This window comes from Chelonia mydas, chromosome 20 (genome assembly GCF_015237465.2).
Source record: "Chelonia mydas isolate rCheMyd1 chromosome 20, rCheMyd1.pri.v2, whole genome shotgun sequence".
Lineage (NCBI taxonomy): Eukaryota > Metazoa > Chordata > Testudines > Cheloniidae > Chelonia > Chelonia mydas.
Window position 1 is genome coordinate 18,640,479 of NC_051260.2, and position 19,591 is coordinate 18,660,069.

General features: G+C 46.9%; 1 protein-coding gene across 3 annotated transcripts in view; it reads right to left on the reverse strand.

The window, feature by feature from the left end:
- PBX4 (PBX homeobox 4) overlaps positions 1–12,512 on the reverse strand; it is a 35,668-nt gene extending 23,156 nt beyond the window's left edge. The window contains exons 1-2 of one of the 3 annotated variants that reach the window (XM_043532510.1): positions 12,410–12,512; positions 6,040–6,284 (exon numbers count right to left, since the gene is read on the reverse strand). In XM_043532510.1, coding sequence (XP_043388445.1) covers positions 6,040–6,077 — 38 coding nt within the window. In that variant the 5' untranslated portion in view covers positions 6,078–6,284; positions 12,410–12,512. Of the gene's footprint in view, positions 1–4,672; positions 5,032–6,039; positions 6,285–12,396 lie in introns of those variants that run through there. The other 2 variants (XM_043532509.1, XM_037887921.2) reach the window with 2 other exon arrangements.
- Positions 12,513–19,591: the final 7,079 nt, after the last annotated feature.

The following is a 19,591-nucleotide window of genomic DNA, read 5'->3' on the forward strand; positions in this document are numbered from 1 at the left end:
TAAATCTCCCCACTATATTTTCCACTGAATGCAACCGATGAAGTGAGCTGTAGCTCACGAAAGCTTATGCTCAAATAAATTGGTTAGTCTCTAAGGTGCCACAAGTACTCCTTTTCTTTTTGCAGGTACAGACTAACACGGCTGCTACTCTGAAACCTGTCATGTACCATAGTACTTCACTGAAGCGATAGCAATGGCATCAGTTCTGGTGTCTCTCTCACCTGAAATGTCATGCCATATTCTCAGTTATAGCCAGACATGTAGCTGCAATTACATCTTAGCTTCCAGACACACTGTGAACCATCCTCACAAAGTTTGTTAGAACATCTCTCTGGAACTACTGGGGAACAGGATACTAAAAAAAAAGTTTACATTTCTCTGGGGGAGATTTTTAAAGGCACAAATGTCAATAAGGCATCTGTCTTCCACTGGAAGTTGGGAGTTAGGTACCTGCCATTTGTGCCTTTAAAAATTCCCTCCACCACCACCTTCTGTGATGATGACCCCTTTTGTAATTTTTAAATTATTATTTAATTAAAGTACATTCAGAGCTGGGAGTAACCCCTTTTTCAGAAGTTTTCTTTATTAAATACAGCTCATCCTGATATTCCTTACATAGCAGTACTCCAGCTATGGGTAAGGTCTTAAAAGTTTAGTCAATTTCCTTACAATCCCTCACCAATAACGTTTACAACAGGTAGCTGCAAGCCTCCAATAAATATTCAAATACAATACAAGAATTAAGCAAAATATCACAAGTTGAAGTCCACTGACCAGGTTACTTCAATACACGGAACCAAGAAAAGCATAATGCACATTATAAGATATCTAAGCAGATCAATATCTACCCACAGACAAGCAGCCTGAGAACAAAGGCAGCTGAAAAGAAAGCCAAGTGGATTCTATTGTCCTTGCTTGATGACATACCACCAATTCCAGGCCTTAAAACTCTGCTCCCATAAAAATAGGGCTAAAAAAGCTGATTTACAAACTACATAAGCTAGATGTGTTATAAGTTCTCAGAAACAGGCTGTCCAGAAGTCATTACATAGCTAATATGGCCAATATTTATTCTTTTGTAGAATGATAAAGTTGATTAACATTGATATTAAGCAGGTTACGTAATGTAATTTTTGGCAGATGAATTTTAAATAAAACTTCATCTCTTCAGTTTTTAGCTTGCAGTCTAAAATTTAGAATATAAACAATGAAAGTTCTGAAACTCAAGAGGCCCCAGTGAAGCTATGAGGATTTGAAACCCAGTACAGTTCAATATGCAGATTTTTTAATACGGAATAAAATTAAAAGTCTAGCAAATAAAACATCTGGTGCTAAATCATGGCGAAGACATCTTGCAGATAGGTAGGTATTCCAGGACACTGCCTAACATCCCTGAAGCATCTGTGAGACTAGTTACACTGGATTTGAGGAGGGTTGCTTTGCTTTCTTTACAATGACATATAGGCCTTCTTACCAAGGTTCTCCATTTGCAAGTAGACTAAACAGATGGACCCATTATTGTCTATAATGCAAGAACCTGTATTGTGCATGCACAATCATCTCATATGCAAGGGCACTTTTTATAAAGTTTGAGCCTTCAAAAAACTTTGTGCCTAAAATTTTAAAGGTTTCAGTTTTCTAAAAACACTGAAAATAGCTAAAGCAATTTAGCCTACACAAAAAGCACTAGGATCCCATAATTAAATTGTTTACAGGAAAAAACAAGGAAACTTCCTAGGCACTCAACTTTATCAGCTCTCTTGTAGAGGAGTTTTGAAAATCAAACAGAACTGCAGTGTCGTGTGTGACATACACATTAATCTGTGCATGCACTTACTATGAAGCAACTATAGACAGCTTTAACTTTGTGTTGCAGTGACTGGTAAGAAGATAGCATATTAGGGGAAGCCTCATACCACCACCAGTAATGGAATATATGTAAGGAGCTTGAAATAGTAGCAGCATCCCCTTCAGTATTTTTTTTTCCCTCTTCATTTCAACAGGCATAAGGGGAACACAGAAGAGCACCTCTGAAGAGTCCCTCTGACTCAAACTAGTCCAGAATATTGTTTGAAAAACTATAATGTAGAATCTCTTTCCTCAGTAAATACAGTCTAGAAAATTCTAATTTTACCACAAACTCTCTCCTAGGAAGCCCCACCATCGTTCTTCTTTTTAAAATCAATAACTATATGGTTAGTACTTATCTTCAGATCATACCAAACATGTTTATGGGCCTGGGATTTATTTTCAGTAGTTCTGTGTACTTGGATAAATCATTTGCAGCATGGTTTCCAAAATTGTAGTTAAAACCTTGCTCTACAGTTTCTGAAACAGTGCAGACCATGACTTGCCATTGTCTACATTTGCAAGTTAAACCATTTTCAGCACCAGTTCAGCAGCTGACACCAGCACAGACAAGGCTTAAATGTCAGGCCAAAGAAACTTCTCAGAGTAAATAAACCTTGGTTTAGGTAATTTATAATGGAAAGTCAGCCAGACTCCTAACCAAAGTCACAAATCAATGTCTGGAATCTGATGCATGAGTATTCATTTGCTAGTTTTATAAGCCAGATCTGTTTTACAATCCTTTCCTTTCCAAACTGCTTCCTCTGGTCTACGTACTTTTTACAACTGGTACATGCCAAGTAAGCAAAACATATAATTACAGAGAGCCAATCAGGGGTACAGACACCTCTAAGGCAGAGAAAATAAACTAGAAGATATTGAAATATGCTGATTTTTTTACATCAGGTTATGTTATTCACAATATGCACAGAAGATAATGTACTCCTCAGGTAGGCTTCTCTCTTTAAAACACAAGTACAGTTAGTTCTCACCCAAGTGACACATAGCGCAGGCAGGTGCTGTGAAAACTGCTCACACATAGCTCTGTCAAAACACCTTAGACCTGAAATGTAATACACCTGCCATTCAGTTCCTGTGTGCACATGCCCCTCTCCCTACCACACACACAACTCTCTGCCAGGGCACTTTAATCCTGAGCTGCAATCACAACTTTGCATTTATTCTACTCCTAGGCCAAATTAAACAGTAGTTGTGCAACTGACAGAAAAAATAACTTTCACTTGTGACTGGAGCTATGATTTGAACCCCTATCTGCAGCAGAGAAAGGACAATTCATTAATTAAGACAGGCTATCTTGTAAAAAATAATTCTAAGAATTCAACTCACCTCTACAGCACTATATGCAAGTGCCTCACAGTCTTATCAACAGGACAAAGGTACAAGAACCTCTCAGTCAATATACAAATTAATTGTTCATCTTGCAAACTGAGTCTCCACACTCTTATTCTTACTGGCATGGGAACAAAAAAGTCTAGTTAAAAACTTCCCCTGAGCAGAACTAGCAAGTGATAAATTCAAAAATTAGATCCACAGCCTCAAATCCTCCATGGTCAGGCTCTAAGGAGAACTGAAAAAAGAAAATGTGGTGGCCCAGGAAATCAGTAAAAGAATGTAGAACTTTCCATCTCTAGGTCACTAGTGCCACTACAGCTAGTGAGTCAAAGACATTCCCGTTAGGTGACTTCATTAAGCAACCTGTGTGAAAAACTCATGGGTCTCAGCTCTATTCCTAGCAGGTAAGTGTCTACATCATAAAAATCTCTACCACTGAACTTCCCCTGCCCCAAAAGCAGTCTCAGCAGCAGCCAAAGAATGAGGGGCCAATAAAAAATGGCCTGCAACATCCATGAGGTGGGGGGCTCTCCAGGACAGGGCTGAGACACACTAGATAAACAGGTTTCAGAGTAGCAGCCCTGTGAGTCTGTATCCGCAAAAAGAAAAGGAGGACTTGTGGCACCTTACAGACTAACCAATTTATTTGAGCATAAGCTTTCGTGAGCTACAGCTCCCTTCATCGGATGCATTCAGTGAAAGCTTATGCTCAAATAAATTGGTTAGTCTCTAAGGTGCCACAAGTCCTCCTTTTCTTTTTGCTAGATAAACAGTGCCTGAGGAAAGTTTGCTTTATTGCTGCCTGAACTGTACCTGCCCTGCAGATATATAGAGAACTTCAGTCTCCAGGACTGTCAGCACTAAAGTCCCTTAAACAAACTGTAACCCCATACTGAGGATTTGCTCCTAAGACATTACCAGGGTCTCAGCACTATAACTCACTCTACCGTTTTAAGCAAAGTTCCTCTGTGAAACTAAATCAGGCTGCCTCACGCCTTGCCCAGCACACAGGTTCACAAGCAACACGGGCGATGGAAACAGGCAGGGAAGTTAGTACCCAGGAGCCTGAGCACCTGGCGCTCTCAGCATGCCAGCAGCAGATGCCAGGCACCACCCCACCCCACACTTCAGTGCCACACACTGCCACCCCTGGAACCAGACTCTGGCTCCCCAAGATTCCAGCATTTGGAGCCTCTCTAGCCATATCCTGGTACCCAGCCCCCAGAGACTCTGCCCTACGCAGCCCAGGCCCTGATGCCGACAAACCCCTGGACTCGAGACCCTTCAGTCCCCAGAGCCTCGAGCTCAGAGACGGCGGCCAGCCTCCAGGTCCCCTAGTCAGACCCTCGGTGCTCAGAGCCCCGCTCCAGGCCCGCGCCCAGACACCCCCCGCCCCGCCGCCCACCTAGGGAGCCTCCCCGCAGGCGCGGCTCGGACCCGAAGGGCCGCACACCCCCGTCCCCTGCGGTACCTGGCTTGCGCCTCGTCCAGGCTCTGGTCGGTGATGGCCATGATCTGCTGCAGGATGTCCCCAGTATCCTGGTGCCCGGGGGGCGGCGGCCCCGGCTGGAGCCGATGCGGGGGCGGCGGCGGGGGGGCGGCGGCGGCCGGGTCTCCAGCGGAGGGAGGCGGCGGGATCCCCCCGGGCAGGGAGACCCCCGCACCGTGCGCCGCCGCCAGCAGCCGGGACGGGTCCTCCATGGTGGGGAGGGGGGGGAGGCGGAGGGGCTGGGTCGGGGGTGGGGGGGAGCCGGAGCAGCCACTAACGGGCTCTCGGTACGGCCCAAGCTCCTCACACACAACAGGCCCCAGCCCAGCGCCGTGCGGGCCCCGCCCCCTCCTGCGTGACCCCGCCCCGGCGTGACGGGACTCCGCCCCTTCCTGGCGTGTCGGCGCCGCGAGACCCCGCCCCGGCCTCCGGGCGAGCGCTGCCCGTCCCCTTCCTCTTGACTCTGCCCCCGGCGCCGAGCTCATGCCCGTGAGCAGGCTGCCCCTGCCGACCGCCCCAGGGCAAAGCGAGCCAGCGGGCTGCCCCCAACGGCCAGCTGTCCCCTCCCGCCTGCCCCCACCGGCCCCTCACAGCCCCCTTCCCACTGCCCACAACGGCCGTTCTCCAACTGCCCCTTACCGCCCCCAACGGCCAACTGCCACCTCCCGCCTGCCCCCAACGGCCATTCCCCAACGGCCACCTCCCGCCTGCCCCCAACGGCCATTCCCCAACGGCCCCCTCCCGCCTGCCCCCAACGGCCATTCCCCAACGGCCCCCTCCCGCCTGCCCCCAACGGCCATTCCCCAACGGCCCCCTCCCGCCTGCCCCCAACGGCCATTCCCCAACTGTCACCTTCAAACTGCCCCCAACAGCCATTCTGCAACTGCTCCCTACCGCCCCCTTCCCACTGCCCCCAACGGCCGTTCTCCAACTGTCACCTCCTGACTGCCCCCTCCCGCCTGCCCCCAACGGCCCCCTCCCGCCTGCCCCCAACGGCCATTCCCCAACTGTCACCTTCAGACTGCCCCCAACAGCCATTCTCCAACTGCTCCCTACCCCCCCCCCGCCTGCCCCCAATGGCGATTCCCCAACTGCCCCCTCCCGCCTGCCCCCAACGGCCATTCCCCAACTGTCACCTTCAAACTGCCCCCAACAGCCATTCTGCAACTGCTCCCTACCGCCCCCTTCCCACTGCCCCCAACGGCCGTTCTCCAACTGTCACCTCCTGACTGCCCCCAACGGCCATTCTCCATCTGCCCCCTACCGCCCCCATCCCAGTCCCTGCCGCCACTCTCAACTGCTCCAGTGCAAATTGCTCTTCCCATTGCTATCATCTTTTGGCAATGTACCTGAGCATCAATGGATTAATCCATAAGGTGCTGAGCATCCTTGATTCTCATTAACTTCACTCTGAGATGAGGCCACTCTGGACCTTGCAAGAGCAGGCTCGGTGACAGGCAGAATAATGCTGGTGCTGTGGTTAACCATTCTTATATCTGTATTCAAATTCATATGTGCTGGCCTGCAGGTGTGAGCTCCTTCCAGGAAGAGAACAGGTTCTCCAGCTAAAAATGTTCTGATCTGACTAATTGCTCTAGAAAGACAATGAAAACATGTGAATCATCAGTTATAATATGAGAGGCATAAATTCTACTCTGCTAAATGCACCACTATCATTCTCAGACAATTGGTGTAAAGCAGAATTCTGTACTGATTGAAAGCTTAATCATAGAATATCAGGGTTGGAAGGGACCTCATGAGGCCATCTAGTCCAACCCCCTGCTCAAAGCAGGACCAATCCCCAATTTTCACCCAGATCCCTAAATGGCCCCCTCAAGGATTGAATTCACAACCCTGCGTTTAGCAGGCCAATGCTCAAACCACTGAGCTATCCCTCCCCCCCAAATAAGCCTAACTCTCCTCTCATTTACTCTGAAGTAAAACAGGACTAATGCCATTAAAGAAAATTGAGTTTAATTAGTATAAAACCCATGTACATGAGATGCAGGCTATATATTTCTACTTCATTAATTAAAATCACTACTAGCTGCCCAGCTGCAATGATTCATTCTCTCCAACAACTCGTGGAAACAGTCTTCACTTGAACTGATTTACTCTACCCAGCTGGAGCTCATCAAAGCAGCTAAACTGGGAGTCCTCTGAAACATTAACAATGCTGATCCATCTCATAGGCATGGCTGGAAAGAGGCTTCATCATCAAATGCCATTGTAGAGTCCCACCCAAGGGGGAAAAAAACAATGTGCCAATTTAATTATAAAGTAATAGGTAATAACAATAACTAATAACATTTAGCTCTGATATAGCTCTTTTTATCTATAGAGCTCATTAGAGGTGCTTTCTTTAAGTCAAAGTACAGAAGCTAAGGTTATTGCTACGGGTGGCTACCAAAACAGATATGTTCCTGGGTTACCCCAGTGGCAGCTCTGTCCAAAACAGTAGGATACTTTATTCAATCTGTACACGGTGAGAAGAGTGTGACTTTTCTCTCAAAGGTGGATCTTGCCACAGTTACCAATGCTTTTGTCGCTTTGAAACTACGATCTAATGCATTATACATGGAAGTACATGAAATTACTAGGCAGCGGGTTTAAAACAAAAGGAAGTATTTTTTCCACACAATGTACAGTCAATTTGTGGAACTCCTTGCCAGAGGATATTGTGAAGGCCAAGACAGGGTTCAAAAAAACTAGAAAAGTTCATGGAGGATAGGTCCATCAATGACTATTAGCCAAGATGGACAGGGATGGTGTCCCTAGCCTCTGTTCGCCAGAACCTGGGAATGGGCGACAGGGGATGGATCACTTGATAATTACCTGTTCTGTTCATTCCCTCTGGGGCACCTGGCATTGGCCACTGTCAGAAGACAGTATACTGGGCTAGGTGGACCTTTGGTCTGACCCAGTATGGCCATTCTTATGTTGTAAGTACATGATCTACACCTTAGACATATTGGAAACCAGAGCTAATGCAGATTGCTGCTTTTTAAGTTGTGCATCTTGCAGAGAGCACCTCACACACATGCTCTGTAATCTAAACGGAAGGTGAAATTCACCTCTGTGCAGAAAGCCAATTCAAGGACTATGCACCACAACGCATAGGCATCTTGATAAATACTTTGCAGATGTTTTAAAATTTCTAAAATGGACAATTTATAAACACCTAAAGCTAAGGACAGGTGCAAAATGTTTTCAAAATAACAGAACAATCCAGATTTAAAGCACATGCCATGTATTTAGAACTCGTTAAAGTTGAATCCCAAGCACGAGTGTCATTCATCTTCCCTGTAGCCAACCCAACATTTGTCTCCTCACTGAATGATAATTTCATGCTGCAATGTAGTTGCAAATTCAAAATCTTAAAATAACATCTGTTTTACATGTTAAAACATGTACTCAGGTTCCAAAGCAGGGACCTAATGGTCATGGTCCTGGTCTTGGTCTATCATACGAGACTTCTAGACAATTACCATATTCAAGATGACAGTGAATATGCTGAGAAATAATATGGGGCTTCCCCTCTAGGGATTTTCTGTACAGAGTAAGTGCTGCATATGGGCAATTGTTCAGCTAATGGAATTGTGCTGTGTCAACATGAAATTGCATTTTCCCTTTCAGTAGCAAACTCACAAGAGCCTATGAGCAAAAACTTTATTAGAAATGACAAGCCCGGTAACTTGTAGGCCCTTCCTGTCATCCTGCTGAAAGACCTGAGCTCAGCCCTGCCTGCTTGTTTGTAGCTTTAGCAGTTCAACAACAGTGACATTGTTTTAGTCTTGCACAAACCTCCTAGTCCCGGACTTTTTATTGTCCAAGGGAAGTCTTGTTAACCAGGATGAAAATGGATTTTGTGCAAGGAGTGCCTTGTTGCCATTTATTTTTACGAGTGACTCCAGCTATTGATACTACATGAGACTCAACCTCTCTTACAAGGTGTAGCTGTAGAAAGCCAAAATAATTTGGGATACCTGTTCTATCCACCTTTGACACCATTTAGTAATCAGAAAAGCAATTTTGGTTCTATTGACATCAAATTTTTCCACTGATTTCAGTGGAAGCAGGACAGGAACCCCTGTTCCATTTAGCAATGCTTTGGGGGTGAATTACTCTATTTATAGACAAGGTGGGTGAGATATTACCTCACCCACTTTCTCGCTCTAGTATCCTGGGACCAACACAGCTACAACAACATTGCATACATTACTTGATTTATGCAAGTTTATGGTGATGTTTGGGGGTGAGAATGTCTTTTAGTGAGACCTTCAACATGCTCTCCCTTCTCTATGAGCTTGAACCCTTAATTCCTAAGGGTTCATAAACTGGCATGTTCTATACATGGTTACAGAGGAATCTGGAATTAAGAGGTTAAAAAAATCTTTGAGCACTTTCATTAATTTCTCAATGTCCCTATTCACAATTTCTCTTCCTATATGATTATTGCTGGGTACCAGGTAGCTGGGTGGCAGTAGAGAAGTGATTCTGGTACATATCATTTTGGAAAGCCCTTTTCAATGAAAGATCCTGCAGAAATGTGATCTATTCTCATTCATTATTGATTCATTTACATTTCACTCTCTATATGTGGAAAAGCTTCTCTCTTATCTTAAAGTTTCCAGGACTGTTCCGAGCAGTTACATGCATGTGGGAAATGAGTCCAGATATCATGGGTTTATTTTCCAATGTACCATTTGTACACCTTGATCCTCTCTGCTCCACCAATAATCATTGCTGTATGATCAACTCCATCCCAGCACAGTTCCCCACACCACCACCCTTTTTTCATTTCCCTCTTAAAATTCTATTCTTATTTTTTCAGGCCACCTTCTAGCAACCAGCTTTTTAAAAATTGCTAAGAACCCATTGTTCAGAAGGTGGGAAGCAGGGGGAATTCTCCAGTCTTCTCAATGGGATTAGCAGGGCACTTTTGAAAATTGGCCAATTACATTTTTTTCTCCTTGGCTGCAAGATTAGGGCAGAAACCATGTATTTTATACACAAAATATTCTGCATTTTTGGAATTAACCAAATAATAAGATAATATGCCCTCATTAAACTGCTTTTCTGTGGATTTTGAACAATGGTCAAAATGTATTTATTTCATCACCTGTTAAATGATGAATGCACTTGTCTCTCTGGGCGTCTGGGTTCATGAGTTGCATTCTTGCAAACTTGACTTAATTAAGAATCATGAGCACTTCAAACCCCACCCCATGGTAGATGCCACAATACTTCTCTTTGAAGAAAGCAATCTGCACTGCCTTCCCCTAGGAAGAGATTCCCTATAAATTTAGATGGATGAAATTAAGAGAAATCTGGTGCATTAATTTGTTATGAAGAACCCTGACACCTGGGTGCAAATTTCCCCTGACCAAGAAGGACATATGTAAACAAGACACTTTCTCTGGGGCAGGCACTCAAGCTTAATAGGCTTGTGAGAATTACAGCCCCTTTCATTGTGGGCTTCCATTTTGCCACCTGAGTTGCTCCCTCTTTAATGTCTGTACTCATATGTAGGATGCTACTTGGTCCCAATCCTACAGACCTTACATGTCCTTTATACAGTGATGTTTTTAGTGAAGAAATACATCCTTACATCTTATCTATATATCTATCATATGACAGGCATGATCACCTAAGGAAGAAGGCAAGGAATCACAATTGACCAAGTTTTGTTATAGAAAGGAAGGATGGCCTAGTGGTTAGGGCTCCAGGCTGCATACCTGATGCAGAAAAGAAAGCCTTCCACCTATAGAAACTGGGGAAAAACTCTCATCCCATCCCAAATATAGCACTGGCTCTTTCATTAACCAGAGCGCTTCTTACACTCACTAGCATTTACAGACACCGACACAGCCAGAACCAATATACATTCACAGTCAAAATAAGACTAACACTGCAGTTATTGGGGACAATTATTGTGTCAAGCAATTAGGCTGAGAGATTTTGTCTGTAGAGAACTTCAAGGAACTTGTTAGTATCAGCAAACACAAATATACAGCTGAGAGTTCCCAGAACTCTGCTGGCTTCAATGAAATGTTTCCAAGCAGAGCGTTACCTTTCTATTAGTATTGGTGCATTTATTGAACTGACTGAGGCTTTAAATCTGCAGGAAACACAATAACCCCAGTAACACTCTCAATTGATCTGATCCTCATATTTACTGGCTTTTTTTTTTTATTATTATTTTCTGTGCAGTGGCTGGACCAGAATCTATACTGAGGCCTAGAAACAGAAAAGCTTGTTGCTCTCTCCCCTCCTTTACACTGTCCTATTTATGATTGATAGGAAACGTAGGTGATGATGTCTCTACCCCTAATGCTCTCTCTGTATCTGACACTGCATAGTTGATGCCTGTGTTTCAAAACAATACTTTCGCTTACCTGACAATTGTCTATCACTACAAGTACTTTATGGGAATTAGAAGGCAGAACTGCAGCACTGTGGCCAAAGTTTTCAAACCAGCATAACTAAATGCAGATTTAAGAGTCTAACTTAAACAACTACAAAGAGATCTATTTAGGTGTCTGAATATAGATTTACAAGCCTCCTTTTAGGTATCCAGGTATGAAAACTTTGGTCTCTGGTCCGTCAATTTAATTGGTTTTATCAATAAAACCCCTAAAACTATTTTATGAAGTGTTACCAAAAAAACCCTCCCTCTCAATTACCCCTTGTAGCGCACATTCTGGACTCCTTTCCATAGAACAACCTCTCCCTGACCCCATAGCAGGTTACACCATCCATGGAAGAGGAAGGGAACTGTGTACAGGAAGCAAGGTGATTTTGTTAATAGCCCCACTGTCCAGTTCCCAGACAATGTCTGATTTTAATGTGTCGCATACTCCAGGTATCATTAAAAGATTGTAATGTGTAGGTGAGATGTCAAATAGTATAGATGCACTCAGTCCTGCCTCAGTGCAAGAGATGACCTCTTGAGATTCATTCCAGCCCTACACTTCTGTGATTCTCTCTCCTTTCCCAGACACAATCTCTATTTCTGCCATATCCTAAGAAGGTAATTTTGTTATCTATTTTGGCCGGTTTTGTAAATATTAACAGTTGATTGCACTTGTAAAGTTTTGGGTGCCAAAATAGAGAGGCCAATAATTAAGTGTGGCCCATAAAGTCCACCTTTGAGGATTTCTATGGCATTGTCACATTAAGAAATACTGGTCTTTTACTTAAGTGTTAAAAATTGTGTTTGAGTTAGCGAACACAATGCTGGCCAGGGTTTTGCAGCCAGCATAGACAGAGAGAAGCCAGGTTTAGCATTATGGTTGAAGCCTGGTCCCAGAGAGTTTAACCATGACTAGCTGACAATGCTGAACATGATCCATCACTGTGTATGCTAACTGCAAATTTGTGATGCTCAAGGTAACAGAAACACTCCTCTAAAGTACACCTTCATGGCATGCAGTAGCCCTGCGGACAACCCAACCTCAGTCCCTCCTTGCATCTGCCAGTAGACTTTCACCACCTAAAAGTATTAAAAACAGTGCCCTTCTGGGGTCTAATTTACTGAGTTTTTACACACAGCTTCCACTAGCCAGCTAAGCCCAAACCCTTTTCATGTAGCTAAGCAATTCCACAGCTCTCCTTCCAGGGCTTGTGCTGTGGTTCTCCATGGTCCCTTTATATTGCCTTCCACTGCATCCACCTAGACTGGCAACAAAGTCAAGAAACAGAACCCTGAACAAAAACCTTCATAAGAGTGTTTCCTCCATAGCATCTCTTCCAGGGTTCCTCCACAGCTTAGCTGCCAGGATACACAAGCAGCCTTTTCCAGCTAGTGTCTCCTGAAATCAGGGATAGCAGAAGCCCTCCCCCCTTATCTACTCCAGGGGGCTGATTGAGTCACATGACCACGCTGCCATATGACAGTCTTCATTTTCCCCACCTAAGAAGGCGAGTTAACTGTGTTACAGGTGGGTCTGAGATTCAACTCCCTTTAAAGGGCCAGCCGCTTTCTGAGACCCAATATTTTAACTAAACAACAAGGAGTCCTTGTGGCATCTTAGAGACTAAAATTTATTTGGGCATAAGCTTTTGTGGGCTAAAACCCACTTGAAAGTCCCAGAAATCTTATGCCCAAATAAATTTGTTAGTCTCTAAGGTTTCAGAGTAACAGCCGTGTTAGTCTGTATTCGCAAAAAGAAAAGGAGTACTTGTGGCACCTTAGAGACTAACCAATTTATTTGACCATAAGCTTTCGTGAGCTACAGCTCACTTCATTGGATGCATACTGTGGAAACTGTACACAGTATGCATCCGATGAAGTGAGCTGTAGCTCACGAAAGCTTATGCTCAAATAAATTGGTTAGTCTCTAAGGTGCCACAAGTCCTCCTTTTCTTTTAGTCTCTAAGGTGCCACAAGGACTCCTCGTTTTTGCTGATACAGATTAACACGGCTACCACTCTGAAACCTGTCAATATTTTAAACTGACTCCATTCTCTGTAGTTGTATTCTAACACAATAAAATTCTGTAGTGAGTACGAGGAACAGAAAAAACCCTAGTGTTTCCTTAAGTGTTTGTAGGGCTGTACAATTGCAGAAATAAGTGTAGTTTTCCCAGTGCTGTTTTTAATGGCAAAAGAAGGTACCTAGATGAATTCTGTCCATTTTGCATAGAGTAGGTTAGATTTTTCCAGTGTCACTAGCACATGAGTATAACTAGAATTTATGGAGTTAAAAATAAGTTACTAAAATGGTTTTCCAAGGCCCCGACTAGCTCTTGCTTACTTCCATCCCATGAAAACTTAATGGAAATCTGTTCTGATGAGCTTATTTTAACAACATTCTAATTTTATACATGATCTTTCCAGAGACAGAAAGTGACCCCTTAAAACACTTCCAGATTCAGACCCTTGGGACTACTTGTTTGGAAAAGCTTTGCACTAGGAAAGAGGAGGGGAAAGCAAGATGATGAGGGCGGTAATAGAAAAAGGAGAGAGGAAGTAAACAGTGAGTCTCTAACCCCATCTGACAGAGGAAGCAAACTACACAGAGGGTTTATTCCTTGGCCGGGGGTCATTTTCCGGGCACAGGCAATTCCTCATGAGGAGTCACACATACATTTTCCTCTAATGCAACATTTTTAAAATGTTGCCCTATGATCCCAGAGAATGGGAGATTTTCCATTGTGTAATATGGCAGAATTCCTGCAGAGTGGGACAAGCCACCTCCTCCTTTCTGTGCCCTTGTACACACTCCAAACAAGCACTCCACAGCTAGATTTACAAAAGGACTTAGGCACTTGACTGCCACTTTAGAACCAGACCCCACTAGGATTCACAAAACCCTCGCTGCTCGCCGAGGCACCTAAAAATCACTCAGCACCTAGATTTTCCACTAAAAGCTCCCTCCATGCCTATGGTTCTGCCTCAGAGCACAAAAGGCATCCGTATGCCAATGCCCCAGAGCGATGTATGAACTGGGGGACAGATAGACATTCCTCTGCCTAACTCACCTGCAGGACTTGATCTGGTAGGCAAGGTCTGAGCTCCTCTACTGGATTGGGCCCCTATAAGTGAGCTTACAAAAAACAGCTGTCTGTGTGATGCCAAGCCCCTGTACACAAGCACTGGCACCATGGCTAGAAAGGAACCTGCCCACCCGATGACCTTCGAGCCAGGGCTGGATTAACCTTGTGAGCCTGGTGCCAAACATATTTGTGGGCCCCCATGAGGGCAATGGAGTATGGTGCAGGGAGGTCAGTACCTGGAGTGAGGGGCTGGCCAGGGGCAATGGGGCATGGTACGGAGGGGGTGGCCCCACTCTGCCCAACCCAGTGTGAGGGCACTGTTTACAAACCAGCAGCCGCCAGACACACATTAGCCCACCCAGCCCTCTGCTGCCAGCGTGTCCCTTCCCCTCTGGGGCGGGCCCATGCCATGCCACACCCACCCCCCAACAACATTCCCCAGCTCCCTATGCCCAGCCTCCCCCAGACCCTTTATGCTGAGCACACACCCCCCCCACAACTGCCCAGCACCCCATCACACAGATCTCCCACACCCTGAACTACCCAGTGTCCTCCTCCACAGCCCTATCATTACAACTACACAGCATTTCACACAGGCCACCCCACTGCCCAGCACCCCCCCCCCCAAACTGCCTAGCACGCTAAAACACACAAACCTCCTCCACTGCCCAGCACCCCCCCCAGAGACCCACTCCCCCATGCCCTGGCCCCCTGCCGCACTCACCAGCACTGCTAAGCCAGCGCAGAGCTGGGATCCCCCTCCGAGCACAGTCCTAGGAAGCAGAATAGCTGAAGCTTGGGAGCACAGAACGGTCCCATCCCCCGGGGCCCCTCCCAGCCCTACTTGCCTGGCGCTGGGAGGGGCCCACTTCTGCAGAGCAGGCCCTGGGGCCTACCCAGGTCCTTTTAAATTGCCTGCCCACCCCCACCCCCCGGGCAATTGCCCCCTTTCCCCCCCACTGTCAGCAGGCCTGCTTAGCCATGCTGAGTACATAGCCACAGTCTTCAGGCAGGTTTGTGCTCGGTGCACACTGCTGCTCATGCTACCGCAGCTACACTTCAACCTCTCTGGTCACTCGATTACAGACCTAAAAGTGGCAATTCTTCAACAAAAAACTTCAGAAACAGACTCCAACGAGAGACTGCTGCACTGGAATTAGTTTGCGAACTGGACACCCTTAATTTAGGCTTGAATAAAGACTGGGAGCGGGTGTGTCATTACACAAAGTAAAACTATTTCCCCATGTTTATTCTCCCCCCCCCCGTTCCTCACAGGTTCTTGTCTACTGCTGGAAATGGCCCACCTTGATTATCACTACAAAAGGTTTTTTGTTGTTTTTTTCCCTCTCTCCTGCTGGTAATAGCTCACCTTACTTTATCACTCTAGTTTCAGTGTGTACGGTAACACCCATTGTTTCGTGTTCTCTGTGTATATAAAAATCTCCCCACTGTATTTTCCACTGCATGCATCCGATGAAGTGAGCTGTAGCTCACGAAAGCTTATGCTCAAATAAATTGGTTAGTCTCTAAGGTGCCACAAGTACTCCTTTTCTTTTTGCAAATACAGACTAACACGGCTGCTACTCTGAAACCCGACTACTATTTATACTCATGTTAGCACTCACTGAGCTAGTGAAGTACGCATACAAGGGCTGGGAATAACACTCCTAGCTCATAGCCTAACCATAGGCTTTGTCTCTCCTGTCCAAGCTGTTCTACTGTGAATAGGTTATGCAGAATCATTGGTCCAGAGACAGAAAGAGAACAAACATGACAATGACTCTGCAGTCGGATAGTGAGAGCCCTTGGATGGGAGGTAGGAGACCCAGAATCCAGTATCCCATGCCAATGACTTTTTCTTAATTATTTATCCATAGAGAACAGCTTCAACAGGAGGGACTGAGGGAACCCCACATTCTAATATCCCATAACCCATAGTTAGAGCACTCACCTAAGTAGTGCCAGCTGGCAGTGTAAATCCCTTCTCCCACTGTGGGAGAGGGGGACATGAACCACACCCCAGGTGAGTACCCCAACCACCAGACTAAAAGTTATAGGAGGGTCCTCTGCAGTGCACAGTTGGTAATGAAAGAGGTGCCAGGCCCAAGCAATTTTTTTTACATTCATAATTGATGCAGCAAGCCCAGAGGTGGTAGGGCTATGAACAGTCAAGCCTAGAAGTGCCAGGGCTCAACCCTGGCAAGCCCTGGCACAAATTAAGCACTGGTCCTCTGCTTCCTGGGCCCCACCAGCCCATCTGGTCCTGCTCTCATCTCTCCAACCCCCACCCCCACATGCATGCCTGTGTTTGCATGGGACAGAGCCCCCCACTAAATTTCTATTGTGGGTGTGCTAGCCCACCCTTCCCTGCCACTGCTGAACTTTGGGACACAGCTTAGCACCCCACCTCAGCTTAGCACCTCCCATTGGCTACCTCAGCCGAGGCACTATCCCCCATGCTAACTTTTGTGAATCGCAGTCTGTAACAGGGTGGCACCCACCAGTCAGGTGTGTCTCCACCTCTCTCAGTCTGTGGTGACCCCTATCAACAGTTTCAGTGACTCAGCCCTCCAGCCAAGTGCCACACATTCTGTGGATAATGCAAACAAAACAAACACCTTCCAGGGTGGACAGTCCAACAGAGACCTATCACAAGGCCTCTCAGTCTTTAAGCAGTTCCACAGTCACAGTCTGGCGCTTCTAGGCTTGGCAGTATCAAGCCATATCCCTAGGGGTTCCACCTTGGGAGCAATGATTTCACCCTTTCCAGGTCCTTCTGGTCCCAGACACATGCTACTGTGCCCTTTAACTGCTCACTATGCTGCTATGATTCCATGGGCCACTTCCCCAACTCTTCACCCTAACTGTAACCTGAAGTCTGGTACTCAGTCCCAGCAGCCAGCCAAGAACTCCTTCTTGCAGCCCCCGTCCCTGATAACAACTGCTGTGTCCTCAGCCAGCCAGCTCCCCCAGGAACATCAGCCACACACCTCCACCCCAAGCAGCAACTGCCTGACTCTGCCACAGCTTCTTTTATATGGCCCTTTTGGGCCCTGATTGGCTGCTTCCCCTGCAGCTACTCTAGGCCACTTGAAGGACCTCTCTACGGCTCCGTTCTGGGACAGAGTGTGGTAGTACCCCAAGGCCTCCAGCAGGGGGCCTCTGGGCCTCATACACCCTGTCACACAGTCTGGCACCCATCTCTCCCCATTCATTGCGTAGGGAGCCTGGGCACCCAAATCAGGCTTTGTGAACCCCAGTGATTTTCTGTCTGCAGTGTAGCTGTATTGATATGTAGTGACATAGGCTCAATGTCGTGATATTACCTCACCCACCTTGTCTCAGCGACTTTCTAGGCACCTAAAAGTTAGGCGTGGTGACACTGCCTATCACACTGCCTAAGCATCTTTGTGAATGTAGCCCTCCGTGCCTACAACCTACTGCACGCTCACACAGACAGGTGGCTGTGTGGCTCGAGCACAGGCTGGGACTTAGGAGACCTGCGTTCTACTCCCAGCTCTACCACTGAGTCACTGAGTAACCTTGGTCAAGTCACTTCACCTCTTTGTATCTCATGTTCACCGTTTGTAAAATGGGGAATGATAATCATATGTATCCATGTTTGCAAAGTAGTTCTAATAAAAGGTGTGCTATAAGAAGTATGATGTATTATGCACACTATATACCAGAGGTGGGCAAACTTTTTGGCCCAAGGGCCACATCGGTGTTGCGAAATGGTATGGAGGGCCGGGTAGGGAAGGCTCTGCCTCCCCAAACAGCCTGGCCCCCGCCCCCTATCCACCCCCTCCCACTTCCCACCCCATGACTGCCCCCCTCAGAACTCCCGACCCATCCAACCCCCCCCTGCTCCTTGTCCCCTGACCACCCCCTCCTGGGACCCCCCCCAGGACCCCACACCCTATCCAACTCCCCCCCGCTCCCTGTCCCCCTGACTTCCCCGACCCCTATCCACACCCCCACCCCCTGACAGGCCTCCCGGGACTCCCATGCCTATCAAACCCCCCTGCTCCCTGTCCCCTGACTGCCCCCTGGGACCCCACCCCATCCAACCCCCCCTGCTCCCTGTCCCCCCAACCCCACTCCGTATCCAACCCCCCCTGTTCCCTGTCTCCTGACCACCATCCCCGAACCTCTGCCCCATCCAACTGCTCCCTGTCCCCTGACTGCCCCCCAGGGCCTCCTGCCCCTTATCCAACCCCCTTACCCTTACCCTGCTGCTCAGAGCATCAGGACAGCCTTGTTGGAAAGCCTGGGAGGTGGGCGGGCGCAAGCTGTGCTACCCGTCCGGTGGTGTTACTACAGGAGAGGGGGGACAGCAGGGGAGGGGCCGGGGACTAACCTCCCTGGCCGGGAGCTCAGAGGCCAGGCAGGACGGTCCCGTGGACCAGATGTGGCCCGCGGGCTGTAGTTTTCCAACCCCTGCTATATACAGATAATGCACACGTACAGTACATTTGTACACATTTGTGCAGCGTCAACCCTATTTCCAACACAGGTCCTGATCTCCGTGTATTTACACCAGCATCAATCAGGAGTAAACCTATTGAAGTTAATGTAAATATACTGATGTAAAACCAGTGCAAGTGAGAAGGGGAACAATGAAGAATATGGACACCGCACGTGCTGTAGATGGCCCAAATGTATACACTCCCTGGGGATTGACTTTAGTCATAATCCCAATAATTAACAGAAATCTCAGTTGAAGCTTTCTCCCTATTGGGACTGGTCCTAGGATCTCCCTGAAGGACCTCCCCTGTCCCAGTATGTGTCAGAGGGGCAGTCTAACCACTCCTATTCTGGATGGAGCTAGCAAGATCTACCTGCCAATACCTGAGGTTGTGTGGTGCTGAGAGCCTCAAATTATATTAGTGTTGATGACTACGGATCCTCACTGGGACAAAACCAGGAGGACAATGCCATGAAACATTGCCAGACTAATTATTTGAACCTGAGTTCTTCTCTGCAGCTTGATCACCTTAAAATATTCCCATTAACCAGCAGCCAATGCAAATGATCAATGCATGGGGAGGGTCTGCTCCTGTCGCCCCTGACCCTGCCACGCCGGAGTGAACTGCCACCTGAGTTTGTGATGAGCCCGCTTTTCACCTGCTTTGTGGTGAACTGGACGCTCCATAGGAAACTCTCTGCAGCCATCTCGTCTGATTCTTTAATGGGAAGATGGAGATGGGTGGGAATCTTCTGTGGTAAAGGAAATAAATTGCTGTCTGGAGGCAGACACAGATTCTGGCCCTTTGAGAGAGCACATTACCTGGTCCATCTCCTGCTAACAACCTCGCCTCCAGTGCACATCTGCCTCTGGAACCGAGGATACTTGGGCCTCCTTTCAAACTACATACATTTTCGTGGTGATGTGTTTTTG